At 40.9% G+C, this 20114-nt stretch overlaps 1 protein-coding gene across 1 annotated transcript in view; it reads right to left on the minus strand.

The window, feature by feature from the left end:
• Positions 1-20114, minus strand: part of IQGAP2 (IQ motif containing GTPase activating protein 2) — a 109566-nt gene that overhangs the window by 47109 nt on the left and 42343 nt on the right. Inside the window, 6 exon segments of the mRNA XM_039567604.1 lie at positions 4107-4220; positions 4582-4649; positions 9106-9153; positions 9155-9180; positions 10914-10991; positions 12129-12285. Of these exon segments, the coding sequence (XP_039423538.1) occupies positions 4107-4220; positions 4582-4649; positions 9106-9153; positions 9155-9180; positions 10914-10991; positions 12129-12281 (487 nt within the window). The 5' untranslated portion in view covers positions 12282-12285.

The raw sequence follows: 20114 nt of genomic DNA on the forward strand, positions 1-20114 counted from the left end.
CTTAAAGGTGGCAAATCACTGTCTACTCCATGTTCACCCTTCACCCAAACTGGGGTGTGCTGGTTTCAGCTGGGGTAGAGTTAATTTTCATCTCAGTGGCTGGTATGGGGGTGTGTTTTGGATTTGTGCTGAACTCAGGCCTGATAATACAGAGATGTTTTTGCTGTTGCTCAGCAGGGCTTGCACAGAGCCGAGGCTGTTTCTGCTTTTGGTACTGCCACACTGGGGAGGGGACTGGGGGTGCTTAGGAGACTGGCAGGAGACACAGCCAGGACAGGTGACCCCAACTGACCGAAGGGATATTCCAGACCCTGTGGCACCATGCTCAGTGTATAAAGGGGGGGATGAAGGAGGAAGCAGGGAACATTTGGAGTGATGGAGTTTTGTCTTCCCAAGTCACCATCATGTGTGATGGGGCCCTGCTCTCCTGGAATGGCTGTACACCTGCCTGCCCATGGGAAGCAGTGAATGAATTCCTTATTTTGCTTTGTGTGTGTGCACAGCCTTTGCTTTCCCTATTAAACTGTCTTCTTCTCAACCCTTGAGTTCTCCAGCTTTTACTCTTCTGATATTCCCCCACCAGCAAGACCTGAGAAAGTGAGTGAGAAGCTGTATGGGGTTTGGCTGCTGGCTGGGGCTAAACTGTAACATGGTTAATATTGTACTGACAGACAAAAAAATATGGGTTACATTTTATCACTCAAGTCCTATTTTATTTAGAAGCTAATTACATGGAGGAATTGAAAGTATTTTTTTACCTTCAAGCTGTGTGTTTGCGTCCAAATAAAAGTACTGTCTAAATGGAGTATACCTGAGAAATGCTACACAAGAATAAGGAAATTGAAGATCCAATAAACTTGTCCTCTGGAAAAACACATTTAAGACCCCCCCCCAGGCAGGGTGCAGCCCTGCACATCACATTTAAGCCTCTCTGAGATGGTTCTTTGCACATCAAAATCTCCATGAACCACCAGGCACATGAGAGACACTGATGTAATGGTCCCTCCTCCTGTCACCTGCCACGAGACAGCAAAACAGCAGACTTCAAATGGAGGCAAAAAACACCCAGCAGGCTTTTGAGGGTTCTCAAAATATTACTACACAGGAAAAAGGGAAAAAAGTGTCATAGGACTCACTACAGCCATTGATCAGCTTAAGTGTTAAGCCTTTCCTTTGAGAAAACAAGAAAACTTCAGCTACTAAACAAATGCTTGACTCCAAAAACTTAAGAGTCAGAAAAGCTCGTGTTTTTTCACACAGTAAATTTTCATTAGTGTACAAATTCAAAACCAATTACAGCTGAATTAAGTTTAGTGCTCACACACGCTTCCCAGTTACTCCCTGCACACATTTGGTCCTAAGATCACTCTAGTGCAAGTGAAGAACTTAACTAGAGCTGCACTTTATCTGTACCTTCATGCCACAAAGAGACCCCAATGGCTGTCTGGTGGCACATTAATCTCAAATATTTTACAGGCTTTACTATATAAAATGTAATTCCTGATAAATATGTATCTAGATCATATCCCAAAGGAGGAACATTGCAGCTCCCCATTTATCATCACAGCAGCTTGCCTAGGATTTACTTTCATGCCACCAAGGACATGTGTGAAGGCAAAACACAATGACCATCTTTCCTTAGTCTATCAATACCCTCTCTCTACATGGCCGTGCATGGTTCTGACAAAGTGGAGAAAAGCATGCACTAGAAAGCTGTTATTTAGGTTAAGTTTAACTGAAGGTCTAAATATCAGAGTCTGAAAGACTTCAGTTTCGCTCAAGTTTATGAAAGAAAGCAAAGATGCTTCAGATTTGTGGTTCTAGAAAAACAAAGGAGTGTACAAATTTAGGGAAGTCAGACAAAAGAACATGTGACTGAAAACTCAATGGGGCAAATGAAGGATGAAGTGAAGCTATACATCCTCAGAAATGGCAGCTACTGGGAGTTGCATAGCTGTTGGTGGATAATCCATTGCTTAGCACTAAGTTCATGCCAGCAAGTTGTTCTAAAATTGTTTCACTCTAGCTCAGTTCAGCACAATATCAGCTGGGTAGTACAAACAGCTAGCATGGTGGAGGATTTTCAGGGGTTTGTTTGTCACTAAACTTTGTGAAAAGACAAAGTTCACATTGAACATTAGGAAAAGGTTTTTCATTGAGAGGGTGGTAAGTCACTGGAACAGGCTTCCCATGAAAATGGTCACCGCATCAAACCTGAGAGAGTTTAAGGAGCATCTGGACAATGCTCCTAGCTCTATGGTTTAGATTTGGGTAATCCTGTGAGGATTAGGAACTTGGACTCAACTGTCCATATGGGTCCCTTCCAGCTTGAGACATTCTGTGGTTCTGTGTACATCCATATCCACTCCAAGGGACTAAGAAAACTGTCCTTAGGCACATACATGATCCAAACATCCTCACAGAACACACCGGAAGGATATTATCTCTTCCACAGTTGTGTAAGAAGCTTCACTAACCTAAGTGAAGCTAGCAAAAAGCAGACAAAGGATAGGTTCAAGATAGGAGAGAATCGAACGGATATTGGTAGATGTCAACCCACCTACCAAGAGAAACAGCCTGATTGGACTTGGAAGAGCAGGCTGGAGGCACAGAATAAGAGAGAGGTTTCCTTGAAGAATGAGCTCTCTGTGAAAGCACTTAAGCTTATTCTTTCCATGCTGATTTATACAACTGCTGGAGCTGAGTAGGAGTCATCAGCAGTTGTTTCACTTTCGTATCTCCTTTTGCATACTCCACTTAGGAAGGATGGTAGACCCCTTCCTCTGGTAGGATCTCCATTATCCAACCTCCCTAGTGTGCGAGGGTTCCTACAGCAGATGTTTCCTGTTGTGGGGCAAAGCAAGGGACAGAACCAGCATCAGGAAACCCTGCTTTTCTAAGACTGAAAACACTTCGGAGTTAAAGGAAGCCCTACACACTATAATAAGGCTTTCAGTGAAGGATGTTTCAGCCCTTTCATCTTCGGCAGAGGAAGCTCCCTGAAAAAATGCTTCATAGTCACTAAATATCTAAAAATCTGCTAAAAAACTCCTGCCACTTCAAAAGGCAGCATTTTAAGAGCTAGCTTTGGTGAAGCATGCACATATTAAGCAGGCTTCAAAATATACAACACAGATAATGTGAATCAACATCAGTGTGTTGTGGGCTCTGAAACTTTCAGCACACTAAATACCATAATGAATCAGCTTGCCACTTTGCAAGATTGAATGAAGCAGCAATGGAACATTCTAAAGCCAGCCCTTCTGTTCTTCAGTTTACCCTGCTGAAAAGAATGGGATCTTGAACAAAATTACTGGAGCTCAAGTGTTGATTTAAGTGGGCACACTTGATTTCACATCATTTAAATGCAAGCAATTTTTTTGTAATATATCACTTCATTTCTTAAAAAAAAAATAGTGATATAGAGAAAAACAACCAGACTTATAGATGAATAGGCATGGACAGCAGAAAAAGCATTTAATTCTATTTTTGAATGGAAGCTGTTCAAGACAGGCTCAAAAGAACCATAACTGTCCAGCAGGACCTACCCCCCAGCAGGGTTCTACCATGCTGTGGGTCACACGCCAGTGGTCAGACAGATTGAAAGCTACCCATGGAGGCAAGTTCCACATATACAACACCATATGTGAGAGAGTTGTCTGTCTGGAGCAATGACTTGTCCACACATCAACCTGTTTAGGTGTTTTAGGAAAACTGCAAAAGGCAAAAAATAAAAAGAGGAGACACAGAAAATACACATCCATGTTCCCATGGCCATCTACATTGTACCCACATGGTGCACGCACAGAGCCCAATTCATTATTCTAGAGGAGCACTAGCTACCAAAACATTAAACCCATTCAAAATATTGTAAGTAATCTTTGCTTCTGGTAGCACTTCCTATGGTTCAATGGGGATACTAAAAAACTCAGACTGCAAATTTTGAAGAGGCCTTGTAACAATGAAGCAATGTGATAGTGAAAACTTGCTTGCTTTTCTTTCTAGTTATTAGGAGGTGGCAAATGAAGTGAATTAGAACACAGAAAATATTTTGTTAGCATCCTGTCAAAGCACTCGGTAGAGAACACAACAAGAGTCACACTTACAAGCAGCTTCATCCACTGATAATTCACTGGCCAGAATGCCACCAATTTTTCTAAAAGATGGCATCTGTATACCATATTTCTCTAGCTCCTTTCGCATGTTGCTGATTTCTTCCTCTGTTCAGACAAAAAAATAAAAGGAAACATTATCAGAACATAAGCGTGACAATTTCACTACGAACAACCAGACCTACAAAAACGTTTCTGAAAGTGCTTGTGGCCAGGGCTTCTGAGCAGTTTTCCTCCCCATTTTGAAAGACTCTAAGATATGACAAGTATTCCATGCAAACTCGCTCCCTCCTGTCCCTTGGAGACTGACAATCATTAAAAACAGCAGCCTCCCACCTGTTTAATTTGTAACACTGTTTGTAACAATGTTTTCAGAGGAGAGAGCCCATAATAGAATATATGCACAATGTTAGCAGATTTACAGGGTAAAAAAACCATCTAACATATGATTATATTAGCATTTTTTTTCCTGTGAAGTCTACTTTTCCCAGGAGGTCCTGGATCTGTGGAGCTAATCCTAGTTTGAAGAGATATAAACTGCAAAGGAGAAAATTAGGCTTTAAAGTTCCGTATGTGATTCAGTGGTTTGCTTTCTGTACAAGAGAAAAGCACTTTTATGAAGCTTTGTCCTTTAACCCTTGACTTACATGAGCCAGTACAGAATAAATTGACACTAAAATTTTCTTTGTTCTGTACTTTTAAGTCTTATAGAAAAAGAAGCATCTCTAAGAGAGAGTCACTGTCAGTGTATCTCAGGTCACAGGGGATTTATAAACAAGTAGAAAACTTTAGTGAAAGATAGGTAAAGAAATGCAAAAGCTAGTACTGGGGGAAAATTGAGATCTGAAAGCATTTTAGCACAGCTTATATCTTTGGATCTATGTTCTGTTTTGACTTGCATTAATTACATCCCTGTAATTACTAGCTGAAGACACATAAATCACTGAAACCCTTCTTACTAAGTGTAGAGGAACAAGACCCTGTAAGTCCATCCAACACCATCTCAAAATTATTTGTGTCATTAGCTATTTTGTTCTTGGAAAACAAAGAAAGTTGATTCAATGTACTCTCCAAGAGCTAATATTTTAATTTCAATATAGCATGAAAAATATCTTCACCCATTCCTAGAGCTCTGGGGTGCTATCTGAAAGAAAACAGCTGAATACATATATATTTTCTCAGTAGCTTCCAAACACAAGGCATGTGTTTATCTACAAAAGACTGATATTTCTATAATTTAGCAGTGAAATTCAATAAGCGAGTTAAGCAAGAAAGAATCAAAAAAGATAGATTTTAAAATCAATACTTAAACAACACATTCCTCCAAAAGGATTGTTTTCCACCTCTTTTCAAACTTACTTCACCCCAACATCATTCATTGCAATTGTGCTTTGGGGTTTAGGGTTTTTGTTTCCAGAGAGGCATATTTCCCTTTTGTGTTTTGTTGTAGAGGTTTTTTGCTAATAGCAAATAATAGGATGAGATTTCAAAGCACATATTTGTAGCTGTTGTATTTATTTAGGAGCATGTGGAATCAGCATTTATCTTCCACGCTGCCACAGCTACTCCTCTGTCCTGTCCCCATCTGGATGAACACAACAAAGGATATCAGGTAGATTAACACTCCTTTGCAGCCTCTCAAAATCATTGCTGATGCCATTCTTACCTTTCAAATCTGTCCAAAATGCAAATTAGCTACCTCAGGGGAAAAATAGCACATAGACTTTACAAGATTATAGTAATGAACCAGGTTCCTCTGTTACCCTCGTCTGCCTTCCAGCCTTTTCTGGGCAGAAATAGATTTTGCTCCAAGTTTGAGACAGGGACACAATCCTGTCTGAAATGCTGGGTGTCATACAAACAGCTATGGAAATCAGCAGCATCACTATGCTGACTCTTTTTTGGGTCATCACAATAAAAAGATACAAGAAGAAAGAGTGCTATGAACATTAAATAGTATTTTTTTCGCTGTTCAGCACTTCCAGAAGGATGCTGAACCATGTGTGATATTTCCTATGCTCCTTTGTTTGCATAAACTTATTAACCACCAGATGGTGCTGAAAATGTTCTTCTAGTCTTGCAGGGAACACAAAGACACTTCTACTCTGAGTTAACATATAATTTCACTTGAAACAGCTTGCTTAATGCTTTTATTGTGTAACTTGAACCTCAGAAAACACACAAAGTCAAAAGCAGGGGCCTCATGGTTAAGAAAACTGAATATGGAGGCATCAGGAACAAAGGAAAAACAAAGGAGAAAGAGCAGTTCCTAGGTGAAACTCCTTTCAATACAAAGCATCACCCATACAGAACTGCATTTCATATCAGGCAGATGTTCCCAGGACTTGTTTTATGCTTAGCTCATGTATAACATGCTGTGAAAAACAGATCTGAAAATAGCATGTTTTTTCTTTCAAGGCATGCTTGTTATTCTGCTGCTTCCTAGGAAAACAATGTTTTGAAGCTGTCCAGCTTCTAGAGGGATAGTTTGTCTAGAATGTAGCAGTGATCTTCTTGCAAGATCACTGATCAAAATTTGAAAACTAAATTCTTCAGGGAAAGAATATCTCCAAGCACTGCTATTTATGAAGAAGAATCACTGTTAACATCTTACTTTAAATGAAGCTGTTTTTAACCTCACTTAGTGCAGGAACAAATCCAAGTCTGCTTTCACAAGAAAAACGGTGCAAGAAATGAAACCTATGCCTTTGTATTTTTCAAGTTGGAACCAGAAGCTCCAATTCTGGTTCTACCACTAATTTGTTCCTGACCTTGGTCCCAGTCAATACTTTAAGTATTGATGTTTCAGTAAGAGAAAAGCAAGAGGTAATTACATTCAACAGGAATATAATAAGAAATAGTTTGCTAAGTCACTCCTTCCTGGCCAGAGCTGTGTTGTATTTGACAGCACAAGTCATTCCAAATGACTTAAGTGCAATGGTCTTAACCTCAGACTTGAATCAGGACATATCCTAAAACTATATTTAAACAATCATGCTTAGAGTAACCATCTATCCTCAGGCCTCCTAGCAGCAAAAGATCAGCAAAATAATAAACAGCCAATGACTTTCCCTGCAAAATGTTACTATTTTCAGATGTCAAATATATGTTTCAGATACAGCTCAGCATTCCTCTGGTGCCAACCCACCTGGAAACACAGCTGGCCAAGCAAAGTGACCTGTCCTTAATTCTATTCTTTGCCAGACAGTTTTCAATGTAGCCTGAGTGCCATTCAGTACTGAGATTGGAGTTTGATTTGAAAAACTCCAGTGAAGGACTTACGGCAAGCATTTTAGGAGAAGGTATAGAAGTAAATAAAGTTCAGTCATTGTTTCTTCTATTCTTACATCCTGCACAGGATGCAGGCACAGGAGCCTACAACCTCATGGGAAAGCATCATAAATAAAAGCATTCCAGGCCTAGTCCCTTTCAGTGTGTCATGACACGTATGATATAAAGTTCATTTCTAAAATAATAGAACTAAAAAAAACCCCCATACTAAGTACAGAAGTACAGAGTTAGAGCTTTGTGTTGATATGCATCAAGAAAAAGTAATTTAAACAGGACTAACTTGGAAATGAAAACTGAGACAACACAGACTAATTCTGGTAATGGCATAAATCCTGGGGCATGTCAATGGAGAAAGGAAAATTTCTACCATAGCTCAATCCATTGTAAACCTCAGTTCAGGATGAGAGTTATTGCCATTGCAATCATAAGGCAGATATTATGAAGGCATTTGATGGGATTGCTGTTTATGTAGCAATCAAATCCACAGTTAATATGTCCTATGTACATGAGGGGCAAATACTAGAAAAATTAAATGTGTTCTTTCACCTTCTGCAAAACATTTGAGCTGGCCCATAACACAGCTAGGGGGGCACACAGCCCACTGAGTCAGCCTGACCTGGTTAGGGTTATAGCCCCATGGATCCTCTTTACAGGCGAGAGCCACCCTCAAATAGTCCTGGAGTCACTTCCCAGGTAACATTACACCAAGTGTAATAATTTCAAGGGGCAACTCTCGTCAAAGATGGCAAAAATATACTGAACTGTCAACTGAACATCTGGCATATAAAGCAAATACAGTGAACTTTAGTGGTAAGTCCTGTTTATTGGGAGTGACTGCACATCCCAGAGTGCAAGAGTGGTCACAATTTCAAGGATTAGCCCTAAAAAAGTTTCAATAAAGCACGTATTGAAGAGTTTCTGTCTGTTAGCCCTGGAGCAGCTGATGTACCTTTGAACACCATTAAAAACAGAAGAGAGTTTGGGGTGTAAGTTAATTATGTTCTCTGAAAGATTAGTGCCAAAAAATATTGAAAGGGAAAGGTCTCTGTGTGCAGGAAATGAACTAGAAGAGCCACAGGAGAGCGGAGCTGTCTGCCAATACCACTGTCTCTCACACCAGGGACAGCACAGGGCAGATGTTTTTGTGCTAAACATGAAGAAAACCTTAAGGCAGAACATGAAAAAATTTTAATCTCTACTTTCAGTGGTGTAGTGAAAGGCTCTTACTTTACATTAGAAGTCAAGTTGCTCAGAATTTTGAAATCTTTGAAAATGTTTCATTTTTACATAAATTACCACAGAATAAAGTAATTGCTTCAGTTTTGGGACAGAAATATGTCAGTTCATCATTATTTTCACTCTGATCAGCATGGCTGCTCCATGGTTGCACTAATGTTTTGCTAAGTTTCTGTTAATTTGCTTGATTTCTGTTGAAGTATGCATTTTGAAATTGTATGCTCACTTTGCGAGTGGGTGTACTATCGAGAGAGGGATGTGTGTGCTGAATTCAGTAGCCCTTAGTTTCTATTTTGAAAATTACTAGGCCAATGCCCTGACAAAGTTCAACTTTTGTCTCCAACTTAAAATTAATGAACTTCTAAATTCTGACAGATTTTGATATACTGGCTGCCCTAAAGCCATTTCAAGACTTACATTCCTAGCTTTGGCAGGTACTATAACTTTTATTCCTGTCAGCAGTTACCTTAGAGCGTGAATGCAGTATATCATCCGAGGGATGTTTTTCCTATCAGACATCCGTAGTCTCTGGATAAAAGATCTAAAAAGCGAAGAGCACACAGTTAAATAAGAAGACCTATTACAGAGCAGAAACATTTACTCTGCAGAACCATACCTTAAACTTACAGAATTTCAGCTGGTACTTCTATACAGCCATGAGTCACGTCTCTTCTGATGCTATTTTAACTTTATCAGTAGTTTTCACAAAGAGGAGCTTAATAAAGCATAAAAGCTATTTAATAAGAGGGGAAAACAGGAAGATAAGCAGACAGCATTTCAACAAGATTTTTAGAAAATGTCCTTTGGCATAAGCTCAGCCAGTAGTGCTTGTCCTCTACAGACGCCCAAAACCTGGAATGCAGTTACAATTTGCAAAGCCTCATTACAAACCAAACCTATCAAGTATGGTTTGAAAATGCATAATTTTAATTACCAGCACCCCTAACTTTGTGAATACATCATTTACAAAGAAAGATATTGAGAGAGAGGAATATTAAGCAATTTAGCCAAGAAGTCACATCCTAAGTTCCAGTTCTGGTTCTACCACTAATTTGTTCCTGGCCTTGGTCCCAGTCACTAAATACTGTTTCTCCACAAAAATATAATAAAAAGACTTAGTTAACTGTGAGAGTTGGCAGCATGCTTCCAGCCCCGGCTGGTCACTCGGGGCTGCACTGTCCTATGGTTAATAGGACCAGACTGAGTTAAGTCAGGAGCACAGTGCCCTCTTCATCACTTGCTCAAAACAGCTTTGTGAGGGGAAATTGGGAAAGCTTTTGGCATGACCATCCTCTGCAACAGAAACATAATCTTTCAGAGGAGGGATGGCAGGGTGGAAATCAGCCAGCTGAACAGAAGGCTCAAGGTCTCAACTGGAAAAAAAAACCTGATCTGGAAAAGGCAGGAGGCCTTCCCATCTCTCTGGCATTTCTGATGGCAGCCGTGAGTGCCCTTTCCCAGTTATGGGCACCTGCAGTGAGGTTGCCTGCAGTGAACTTGCCTACAGTAGCTGACCATTAGCCCATGTAGCCCTTCAAGCAGCTGCCTGAGCATCCCCACTGTGCCTGACCACAGTGCCTCAGGCAGCACCGGGTTGCTGGCCCCCAGGCACCCTGGGGTGGGAACTGCTCGCCTCAGGCTGCGTGTGGCCACCAAAATGTACAAACAAGCAGCATGGGTGTTTGCACACAGCCCTTTCTTAAAGGATTTTCATCCAAAATAGACTCACTGGTGCCCAGAAACAGCAGCAGAGGGGGGAGATGACAAGTGAAGACCCACAAGGAGGAAGGTAAATATAAGAGGTGACCCAAGAAAGCAGCTGGTGGAAGAAGAGCAGCAGCACAGTCACGCAGATGCACTGAAGGGTGCAAGAACAGTCTGGAAACAGGGTAGAGGCAGAGAAACTGGGACGTACAGTAAGAGGAAGAGGCAGCAAGAGGCACGATGTGAAGAGGTAACCTAAAGGAAGCAAATATTTAAGTTTTCTGTTTTAAACCATATTCCTTTCAGGGCCTCCCCCCCAGAGACTGCACTAGCAATAAGATATAAAACACGGCTAGTGTCTCCCCACCTCAGCCCACACAAACTGGCAGCAGCAACACAGGACTGACACTCCCATTGCTTTCCACATTACCTTCTCCTCAATTTGTTTTTTGAATTACCCCTTCCCTGCAGACTTACTGTAAGGAACTGTTTATGCTCAAGAAGATGAAAGGGGATCTCAGTGAGCCAGTGATTTCCAGCCACTTTCTTTGCTGAAATTTAAAGGCTTACCTTAGGCAGACCAATGGACTCCATTGCTCTTAACCACTGCACAGTGTTGTCAGTGTGCCGAAAATGAAGGCCAGATCTCTGTTAGAAACATAGGAGAAGATTATTAAAGTCACATTAAGCAAATTCTCTACTTACTGATCCTCCTGTTTCCCAGTTTTATATCCTGAAGCTGAGTTCAAGGAATGTTTGCTTATTTGAACCCGGAGACCAAAGTGTAACAGCTTCAATTTTGCTAATGAAGCATTCTAACACATCAACAGCTCCACACTGAGTTCAGCTCATTCTTTCACATTACATAAGCCCGATTTGTATGGATCAGGGCGGACTGTGATTGAAGTAGAAATACAGTCCTTCAGTATTCTTTGGGAGTAGAGGCTGGATGTCAAATACCAGGAACCAAAATACAGAAATAGTTACACTGCTCAGCACTTCCATGAAGAACAGATAAGGAGGTCTTGGAATTCTTCAGTTCTACCTGAATACCTGACCCTCCCTAAAGCCTATGACAGCAGCATAAGAATAAAGTGGGAAAGTATTTTTATTTTATTTTCAATATTATCTTTTAGAGCAAAAGGAAAAAGGAATCTCTGAAGTTTTGGAGATTTTCAAGAGAAACATTTAAATGTAACCGGAATTCTTAACCATTTTTTTTTTTTTTTTGCCCCCTCTACATGTTGAGATAATGCTTTCCATAGTGGGACTAATGTGTATGAATACATATTTCTGTATTATCCAGGTCCTTGGAACTAGCAAAATCCTGTGCAGGGAACAAGCTAAGCTCATTTACTGGTAGCTTGCTTTTTGCTTCTCATAGTTAAAGTTGATAAAATAAACACAGAGATCTAATGAAGTGAATGTCAGATATGCTCACATTCTAAGATGAAGAAAGCTTGAAATAGTTACCAAATTGCTTTTGACTTCTATTACTAATGAGAAATAACTTTATTAATTGCAAAGCTCATGTTCTCCTTGGAGCCAGAAGTGTAATTTGAGCAGTTTTAAAAATGTGAAGCCACACCAAAACAATTTTTCTATGGGTAAAATATCTCTAACTTATCATACAGGCTTCTTACACCTGTGCATCTTCCATCTAGTCTCTACAGCCTTAAAAGAGATACAGAAAACTAACTAGCCATGCTTAGGAATCTTTAAGAGCTGGAAGACAAATATTACTGGGTTTTGTCATCTTGGTGAGAGAACTGAGAAAGTTATTACCTTGTAGTGTGACTGCTCCGCATCATAGATCTTTTTGTCTGACACCACATTAGGTGCAAAGAATTTCGCAAGTTTGGCAAGGTAAACACCATTTCTTAAGCCTTCTTCCAGTTCCGTAGTTGGGGGCAGCTCTTCGTCCAAGCAGACCTCCATCCATCTACAGAGACATTTGAGAAACATTGTTATTTGTATTTTAATAGGAGTGACAGCTTTTGCCTACAACTATCATACTTTAAATGTCACTACCACAATGTAATTATAACAGAAGGACAAGTGCTAAGGAGAAAGTCCACGTATTCATTCGCATGGCATATCAAAATGATTAGAGAGTCGTATCTGTGATTGTGACCCATCAATAAGCAAACAGCATGCTTTGAGGTATTCACACTCCAAGGGGTCTAACTCAAATCTTTTAAACAGTACTAGACTTATGAAGAAACCATAATTTAAGCTGAAAACTAGAAGAAAATGTGGAGCATTGTGTATTATTGATGTTTACATTTAAAAAAACCCTGTGATTTCTACACCAGTGCTGAACCTTCTGAACATCAAGGACAGCAATGTTCTGGGTGAGGCAGGTTCCTGTAGCCAATGTGCTCTGCAACATGACCTTGCAGCAATGCCCACCACAGTACAGAGCACTCCTGCAGATTATCCTCCTTCCTGCAAGGGAGTTCTGCACTCTCACCCATGAAACGCAGTACTGGTGCTGGAGGGAGGAGTGAGGGTTTTGTTGAAAAGCCCGAGGTACTTCATGCATTTGAGAGCTGCCTGGCAGTAAGTAGGCTGAAACACGGCTTCTTGTTAGTGACAGTGACTAAATCCTGCAAGGTGCTAAACTAGTTGTGTGTTTGAGATTTAAGATGTGATAGACATGGTAGGAGACAAAACAGTATTAATTGAATACATAACCAGTTCAGAAGGCAAATAACAGATATGAAACCATATTATCTAGTATGTTTATATTGAGTAGCCAAGAGAAATTGCTTCCAAAGCCCTTCTGAAAAAGATTCGTGTCCTAATCACTGGACCAGAAGTTCCTTACATTGGTGGTCTAAGTGTTTTGGCCCTGTGTTATTATTCTTATTTCCAGCAGCTAAATCACATTACAAGAGCTTTAAATCTGCTTATTTCCTCCCAGTATTTTTTTTTAATTTGCTTAGTCAATCTCTCATGGTTTTAGGACATTAATATCAATACAAATAAAAAGCTAAAAGGCAAGAATAAAGTTGAAGACATTAGTTCACTTTGCTTACTGTAACTAAGGCAGCATCATTTTAAGCAAGACAGCATTACAAATCTGACATCACCTCCATAGGGGTGACTTCAGAAACCTGAAATCTTGGATCCAAGTTGAAAATGAGCCAGTTTTTACTTCACCATGGAGTAGAAGAAAGCTCACTACATCATTTTGTTTCACATTAAAACTCTAGACAAATGTTCTACTCCATTCCACTTTTGGATTTGTTACAGGACATATGAAAGTTGTTTCACTGAAGCACAGACTACCTGAATAGCTGTTTAGGAAACCAACATCCATAAATCCGACACAATATCACACAAAACTGCACTAAGCAAGTGTCATTAGGAGAACTGTGTTTTGCAGTACAAAAGCTGCTTCAGTGAGGAGAATCATATTCCTGATGAGTTTCCCAGCTTTATCCTGCACTGCATGTTTGTGTATTATGGGTCCATGCCAAGGGTCCCAAAAGTCACCCTTACTAATGACATTTTATAGACCAAATAGATTTATACTCTAAGGAATCACACTTGTCTTCTCCAAAGAAGACAAGGAAGAATATACAAAGAAAGTGTACTTCCAGCCAAATATGGCTTTTACCTGAGCCAGTTAGCTTTTCCTATAGAATTTATTTCCTAGAATGTGTCTTCTAGAAAAAGAATTGTACAGATAAGCAGCAGGAGCTTGCTGAGCCAGAGCAGGTATTCACCATGAGCCACAGCTGACTCTGCTGTTCAGTGGATCATCTCCAGAGATATGAACAGTGTGCCTAGAGCAGCATTTTGTATTCTTTCCACTTCAAACTCTCAGTTTTCTTGTGAAAAGACTTTTCTAATATCTTAAGTCCAGGGCACCAGAAAGCTACTGCATTGGAACTGTTTTTGAAGATACACACATGTGCCCACCTGCAATTTTTCTTCCAGTACAAAAATTTACTACTTATATATAAAACTGAGTCATTCCCTGAGCTCTAAATGAGATGCTGATCCAAAGTGAAAGCTACTCCTCAGCTTTTCAAACTTCTCGTAATTCAACAGCAGTAAAACTGTTGTGAGTTTTTTCCCAGCATGGTGATAAGCCTTTAAAATTAATCTGGAACCCTTCTGTTCTAGTTAGGGAGGCTATGGTGTCTAAAGGGTAAATGCAGTACCCTGAGGAACAACCTGGAAACAGTATGAGGATGCAAAGAAAGAAGAAAGAAGAAAAAAAGTAATGTAGAATACACCTGTCAAACCGCAAGTCCAGATAAACATACAAGAGAACAAATCTTTTGAGAAGGAGGATGTTAGTAAGTCAGTGAAAAAAAGAGGGGGAAAAACTAGAGAGAACTAAGTGGAGCAGACCTGAAAGATGTAAAGCTTCTTTCCATTTATAGCCAAAAATCTAAAAGTTATATCTACTCTAGAAAAAATTAGGGGTCTGCAATAGGGCAACTATAACTTACAGCATTTGGTAATCAGTGTCCAAGACTGAGAACACAGATACAAGCTGTATTACATATAAGATATGTTTTACCAATGTCTGGAAGTTGCAGAACTTAGCTACAACAAGATCTACTGTGAAAAGATTTACTGTGTTTCCACATGTTTAATCAGAGGAAGGAAAACCTCAGGATTTTAATTAAATCTTGCTAGTATACAAACAACCTTGTAACTCAGTTATGCAAACAGCTGGAAGGTGCTGTAAGTACTCTGCAGAGCCTTCTCTTCTCCAGGCTGAACAACTCCAACTCTCTCACCACCCAGAGAAGGGGTGCTCCAGCCCCCTGATCAGTTTTTCAACCCTCCTCTGGGACCCACTGGACTAAGTCACATCTTTCCTGTGCTGGGACCCCAGAGCTGGATGCGTCACTGCAGGTGAGGTCTCAGCAGAGCAGAGCAGAGGGGCAGAATCCCCTCCCTGGCCCTGCTGGCTGCGCTGCTTTGGATGCAGCCCAGGACACGTTTGGCTCTCTGGGCTGTGAATGCCCATGGCTGGGTCATGTTGAGCTTCCTGTCAACCAGCATTATCTACAGCACTTTTCTCCCCAATGCTTTTTGCAGTTACAGAAGTTTTGTTCCCCTTACACTGATTCAGCCAAAAGGCAACTATGGTTTTAAACAGAAAGAACCACTACTTCAAACCTTGTGAGGTTCTGCTTTTTAAGACATAGTTTGGTGAGTTTATGAAGGTTATTATATAACATGGTACAGTCAGCAGGAGCAGACCGGACTGAGAAAACCAGAAATCCTTCTACTTTTGTTTCTTTAAGTGAAACAGAGGCTGTCCACATGACAGTAAGGATTTATAGATACCTTTGGAGCAATTTCTTTTTCTTCAGGGCTAAAGAAGCAGCATTGCCTTTGGCTCACCCACTGTTTTCCTGAGCACACAGAACTGCAGCATCAGTGTCACATTTAAGTCTGTTGCAGAAACTGTTGCCCAAACAGAAGTAGTAAATACCACTGATACACATGATGAGGTGTCTATAAGTCAATCTCAGACAGTATGTTTTCCTTCAGTATCAAGCTTGTAGAGTAAGGCTATTATAGCTATCAAATGTGCACATGCATTTCTACCATCCTTTTTCAACAACATAATCTCGTAACTGTGCTTTTAACAACCCTAACTTAGTGACTGAGGTAGGCCATGAAAAACTGACGGTGGTGACCATGATGGTTCATTTGGTCACTCATTTAAGCTAAACCCAAACCCTGCTCCATGGTGGAGGGACAAAAGTCAGCCTCAGGAAGCAGAGTAAAGCATACAGCATCACCAAAGCTCATCTAAAATTAATAATCCTTCAGACAGTCCTACAGAGCTACCCATGCCAGTTATAGTCTTACCGTTTGGATAAAATATGCATAAACAGGAATTTTCCTAAGGAGAGATACTTAGGAATGCATAAGTACAGCCCACTTTGATTTTCATAGTACTGCAGTACTTGCCAACACAGAAACAAAGGATTTGCCTTAGACAAAAAGCAAACCTAGATCTGATCAATGAAAATGTATCTCCAAAACTTTAGTTCCAATACATAGTACTAGAGAGTCAGACAGGAATGAATATTGAGGTACAATTCCCTTTTGCTTTGCTCAGTTCTGTTTTAACTCTTGACAACCCATGGCAGAGCTGTTCAGCAGTGAATTTCTGGCAAGATAACAATACACCTTCTATACCAGACTCAAGAGCAGCAAACAACATGCTGCTCACTAGGAGATCCTGTTTCCACATTTGACTATGTACTGGAACAGACTGCCCAGAGAAGTTGTGGATGTCTCCTCACTGGAGATATTCAAGAACTGGCTGGACTCAATCCTGTGCAATGTGCTCTGGGATAGCCCTGCATGAGCAGGGAAGTTGGACCAGGTGACCCACTGTGGTCCCTCCCAACCTTAACCATTCTGTCTTTCTGTGAGAACAGCAGCAGTACAATTAGCTCAGACTGAATTTTAAAACAAAAACCCCCTGCTGAATCTCATTCAAGGCAAGTTCAAGGGAACTGGAAGACACAGTGCTGCACTACAAACTTAACCAGTTATGAAGACGTCATTGACAGTGTGTGGTGAGCAAAGTACACACACAGGTCAAGAGAATGGAAATGCTGGAGTCAACATTCAGCAGAGAAGAAAGGATATGTTTTACAACCGACCCAAAGTCCATCACATTTGGCACACAATCTTGCAGTGAAATTTATACTTTTGCTGCCCTGCCCCTTCAGATTATGCCTCAAGATGTAGATCCAAGGGCACCAGGTTTGTGGGGAGGAGACCTTCAAAGAAGAAAAAATGGGACTCCAGAGTCACAGCTCAGAACACTACATGCTGCTATGGAAAAGGTGTAGTGAAGACATGATAAACATAAGTTACCTCTCATTTATTACCTCTCTGGCTCACAACCACAGCCTTTCAGTCTACTTCAGCACAAGTGAAACAGACTGCTGCCCTAGAAAGTACAATGTGGCCAATTGGTTCCAAAGGAAAAAATCTTGCTGGTAGAGAATAATAGTAACCACAATCAGACCCAATGCAAAATGTTAGATTCTAGCTTTAAATGTCTGAAGTGGTGGAAGTGGTTTAAGTCAAAACATTTACTTGGACATACTCAGAAATATACAACAGTCTGAAGCATGTGAGCTCATCATTTAAAATTCCACACTACTATGTCTCCAGTTTCTGAATCTACAGATTTGTTAAGAAATCTCAGCTCTTAAATCTTCATTTGCTTAAAAAAGAATATGATTTTCATTTAGCTGCCAACATTCGCTTAAATATTGCTTTATAAAGGATGGTGACAGCAGCCAAAGCAACCTAGGTGTGTTCCTTGGCTGACTAGTGGTGGTAGCGTTGATTTGTTTATAAAGAAAACCTGTATGTTAACTTTGGAATTTGTTCTCATTATACTGCAAGCTTTAGTATGATACATCTCCTAAACCAGAAAACTTAGGAAAAGGTTATTTCACAAATAGCCACGGGTTATTTCCAGAGGAAAACCATGCAAAGCTTCCAGCTATCCCATGCAAATAGATACAATACAATTTGAATACCATCATGGCAAAAGCTATGAGTTGTATAAAAAAGTGCACAGCCTTGGAGGCTTGATTTCGAGGCTGCGGAAAGTAGAGTGGTTAGCTGAAAAAACTGCTTTCTTCACACCCTTTTTTTTCCCCCCTCATGTTCTGGTGCATTCAGCCCCAAACATTCCTTACACATGGGAGCCTTAGCTCAAGTCAGAGCTATAGTCCTCTGATGCCAACTTACTCCTGGAGCCAGGCACCCTGGAAACAATCTTCCAAACTTGAAGCTCTAGATTCATACTCCAGAGACAGCCTATACTGCATCTAAAGTTTCACCCATCCTAAGAACTTATCTTGTCTGAAATAAATAAAATTTTGCGATTGTGGGTCACCACAGCAGTAGGGTGAAGGAAGGTATGATATAGGTCATTCCAGTCACCAGTTCTCTCATGTTACATACAAGAAGTAACATGAAGGTAGCAACATGGAGGACACCATGAATCACTCGGCTACACAAGATCTCAGAACTTCAGCACATAAAGAAAGTTTCAAATCCTTTAGCAAGAATTTTGGATTAATTTGCAGTTGTCAGTTTTTTTACACTTCCATAAGCTGGTTCAAATTCAAAGCTGCATATCATTTGAGTCTCCAGCTAGTGTTAGATTTAACAGCATCAGCTTTCTACCATCATGATTTCATCAGGGAGGATACTGACTTTCAGCAAGAGCTATAGTGAAAACTATGAAACATTAATGTGTGGATTCTTTGTGTATAAATGTCAAAACAATACAGATCTCACTGCACATTATTGCATTTAGTTGAGCTGTGCATGCCAGCGTGAAGTTTGTTGTGACATTCATTTCCCTGATCAAAGCCCTTCTTGATGCATTTCATATTCAATTCAGATAAGCAGAAGCTAGGAGCAGTGACGCCTTGCCTGACCTGCACAGCACACTGAACCAGCAATAAATCATGTCAGCAACATTTTTCCACACCAGATTTCTGCTGCCATGACAACACTGCCATATTTACAAAATAATCTTAAAGTTGTTATAAAATTCTGGTGCACAAGATGGCAGCACAGATACTACATGCTGGTTTAATCTGTTTTACTCCAGCCACCCTTTATGCGGGTTAATCAGTGATTAAAGTCCACAAGGCAAGGTGCTGCTCAGAAAGCTGGCTCTGGAGCCCCGACATGGCCCCACGGCCATTGAAGGCTGCAGGGCACCCAGCAGCAGCCAAGTGCTGTTTACTCGGCAGTCTTTTGGTGGGGGAAAAAACAGACACTCTCCAGCAGCACCACAACTGACAACAGCAACACATGTGCATGTGTTTCAGGACAGTCCTCAACCTTAGCATCAGCAAGGCTTTGTTTTGCTGCCTTGTCTGTTTGCAGGAGACATTAAGATTTAGCACCGGGTATCAACCGCAAATTCCAGGACTGCTACTTGAGATAATGGTGCTTGAGCGGGGGGGGCCAGCAAAGCTCAGCCTGATGGCAGCAGAGATGCCTCATCTCTTCCCCCGCTCTTGGCCTGGCTCCAAGGTGCCAGGGTTTGGCAAAGAAAGCTGAAGAGGCAGTGCCAGGAAGGGAGCTCACCATGGTGGTGGAGACTGAACAACCACAGCAAGTATGTCTCCTTAAGAGACCTCTCACATTGTTGCTGCCTGTTCCGACCTTCCCTTCCCCAAGACACTTGCCTCTGTCATGTGCTCTGAAGCCCTTTGTTCCAAACGCGGGCAAAACCAAATGTAACTCAAACTCTTCAGCAGTGTCTCATTGGCCGGTCACCCTGGGTACGCCCCCAGTCCTCCCCTTTCCCCTTCTCCCAATAAAAGAAAGGACCAAGAGGGGGCCCGGCCTCTTTGGCTTGCACCCTTTCTGCGAACATCTTGTCTCTGTTTCTATTTGAAAGCTTCTAATTGCAGGAATTGGCAACCAAAAGCTGTATTTCTCCCTCTTTGCTTCTGCTGGTGGTATCAGCTTTGCAGCTACTATTGCCGCTCTTAGAGCTACTGAAATGCTGGATTGCCCGTGCTACCTCTCTAGGCTGCCCGAGGCTTTCTAAGGCATTGAACTACGAGCCTAGCTGGTAAAAAGCTATAAGTATCTCCACATCACATAATTCTTCTAAGCAGAAACAACAGTCCTCAACAGATTACGTGAGCAAATGAGGTGGAATTATTAAGTCTGTGATCAAAGGTCTCAAGAGAGGAAAAGTATCTGCTGAAATGTACAGTCTGAAGT

This window comes from Corvus cornix, chromosome Z, assembly GCF_000738735.6.
Source record: "Corvus cornix cornix isolate S_Up_H32 chromosome Z, ASM73873v5, whole genome shotgun sequence".
Taxonomy (NCBI): Eukaryota; Metazoa; Chordata; class Aves; order Passeriformes; family Corvidae; genus Corvus; species Corvus cornix.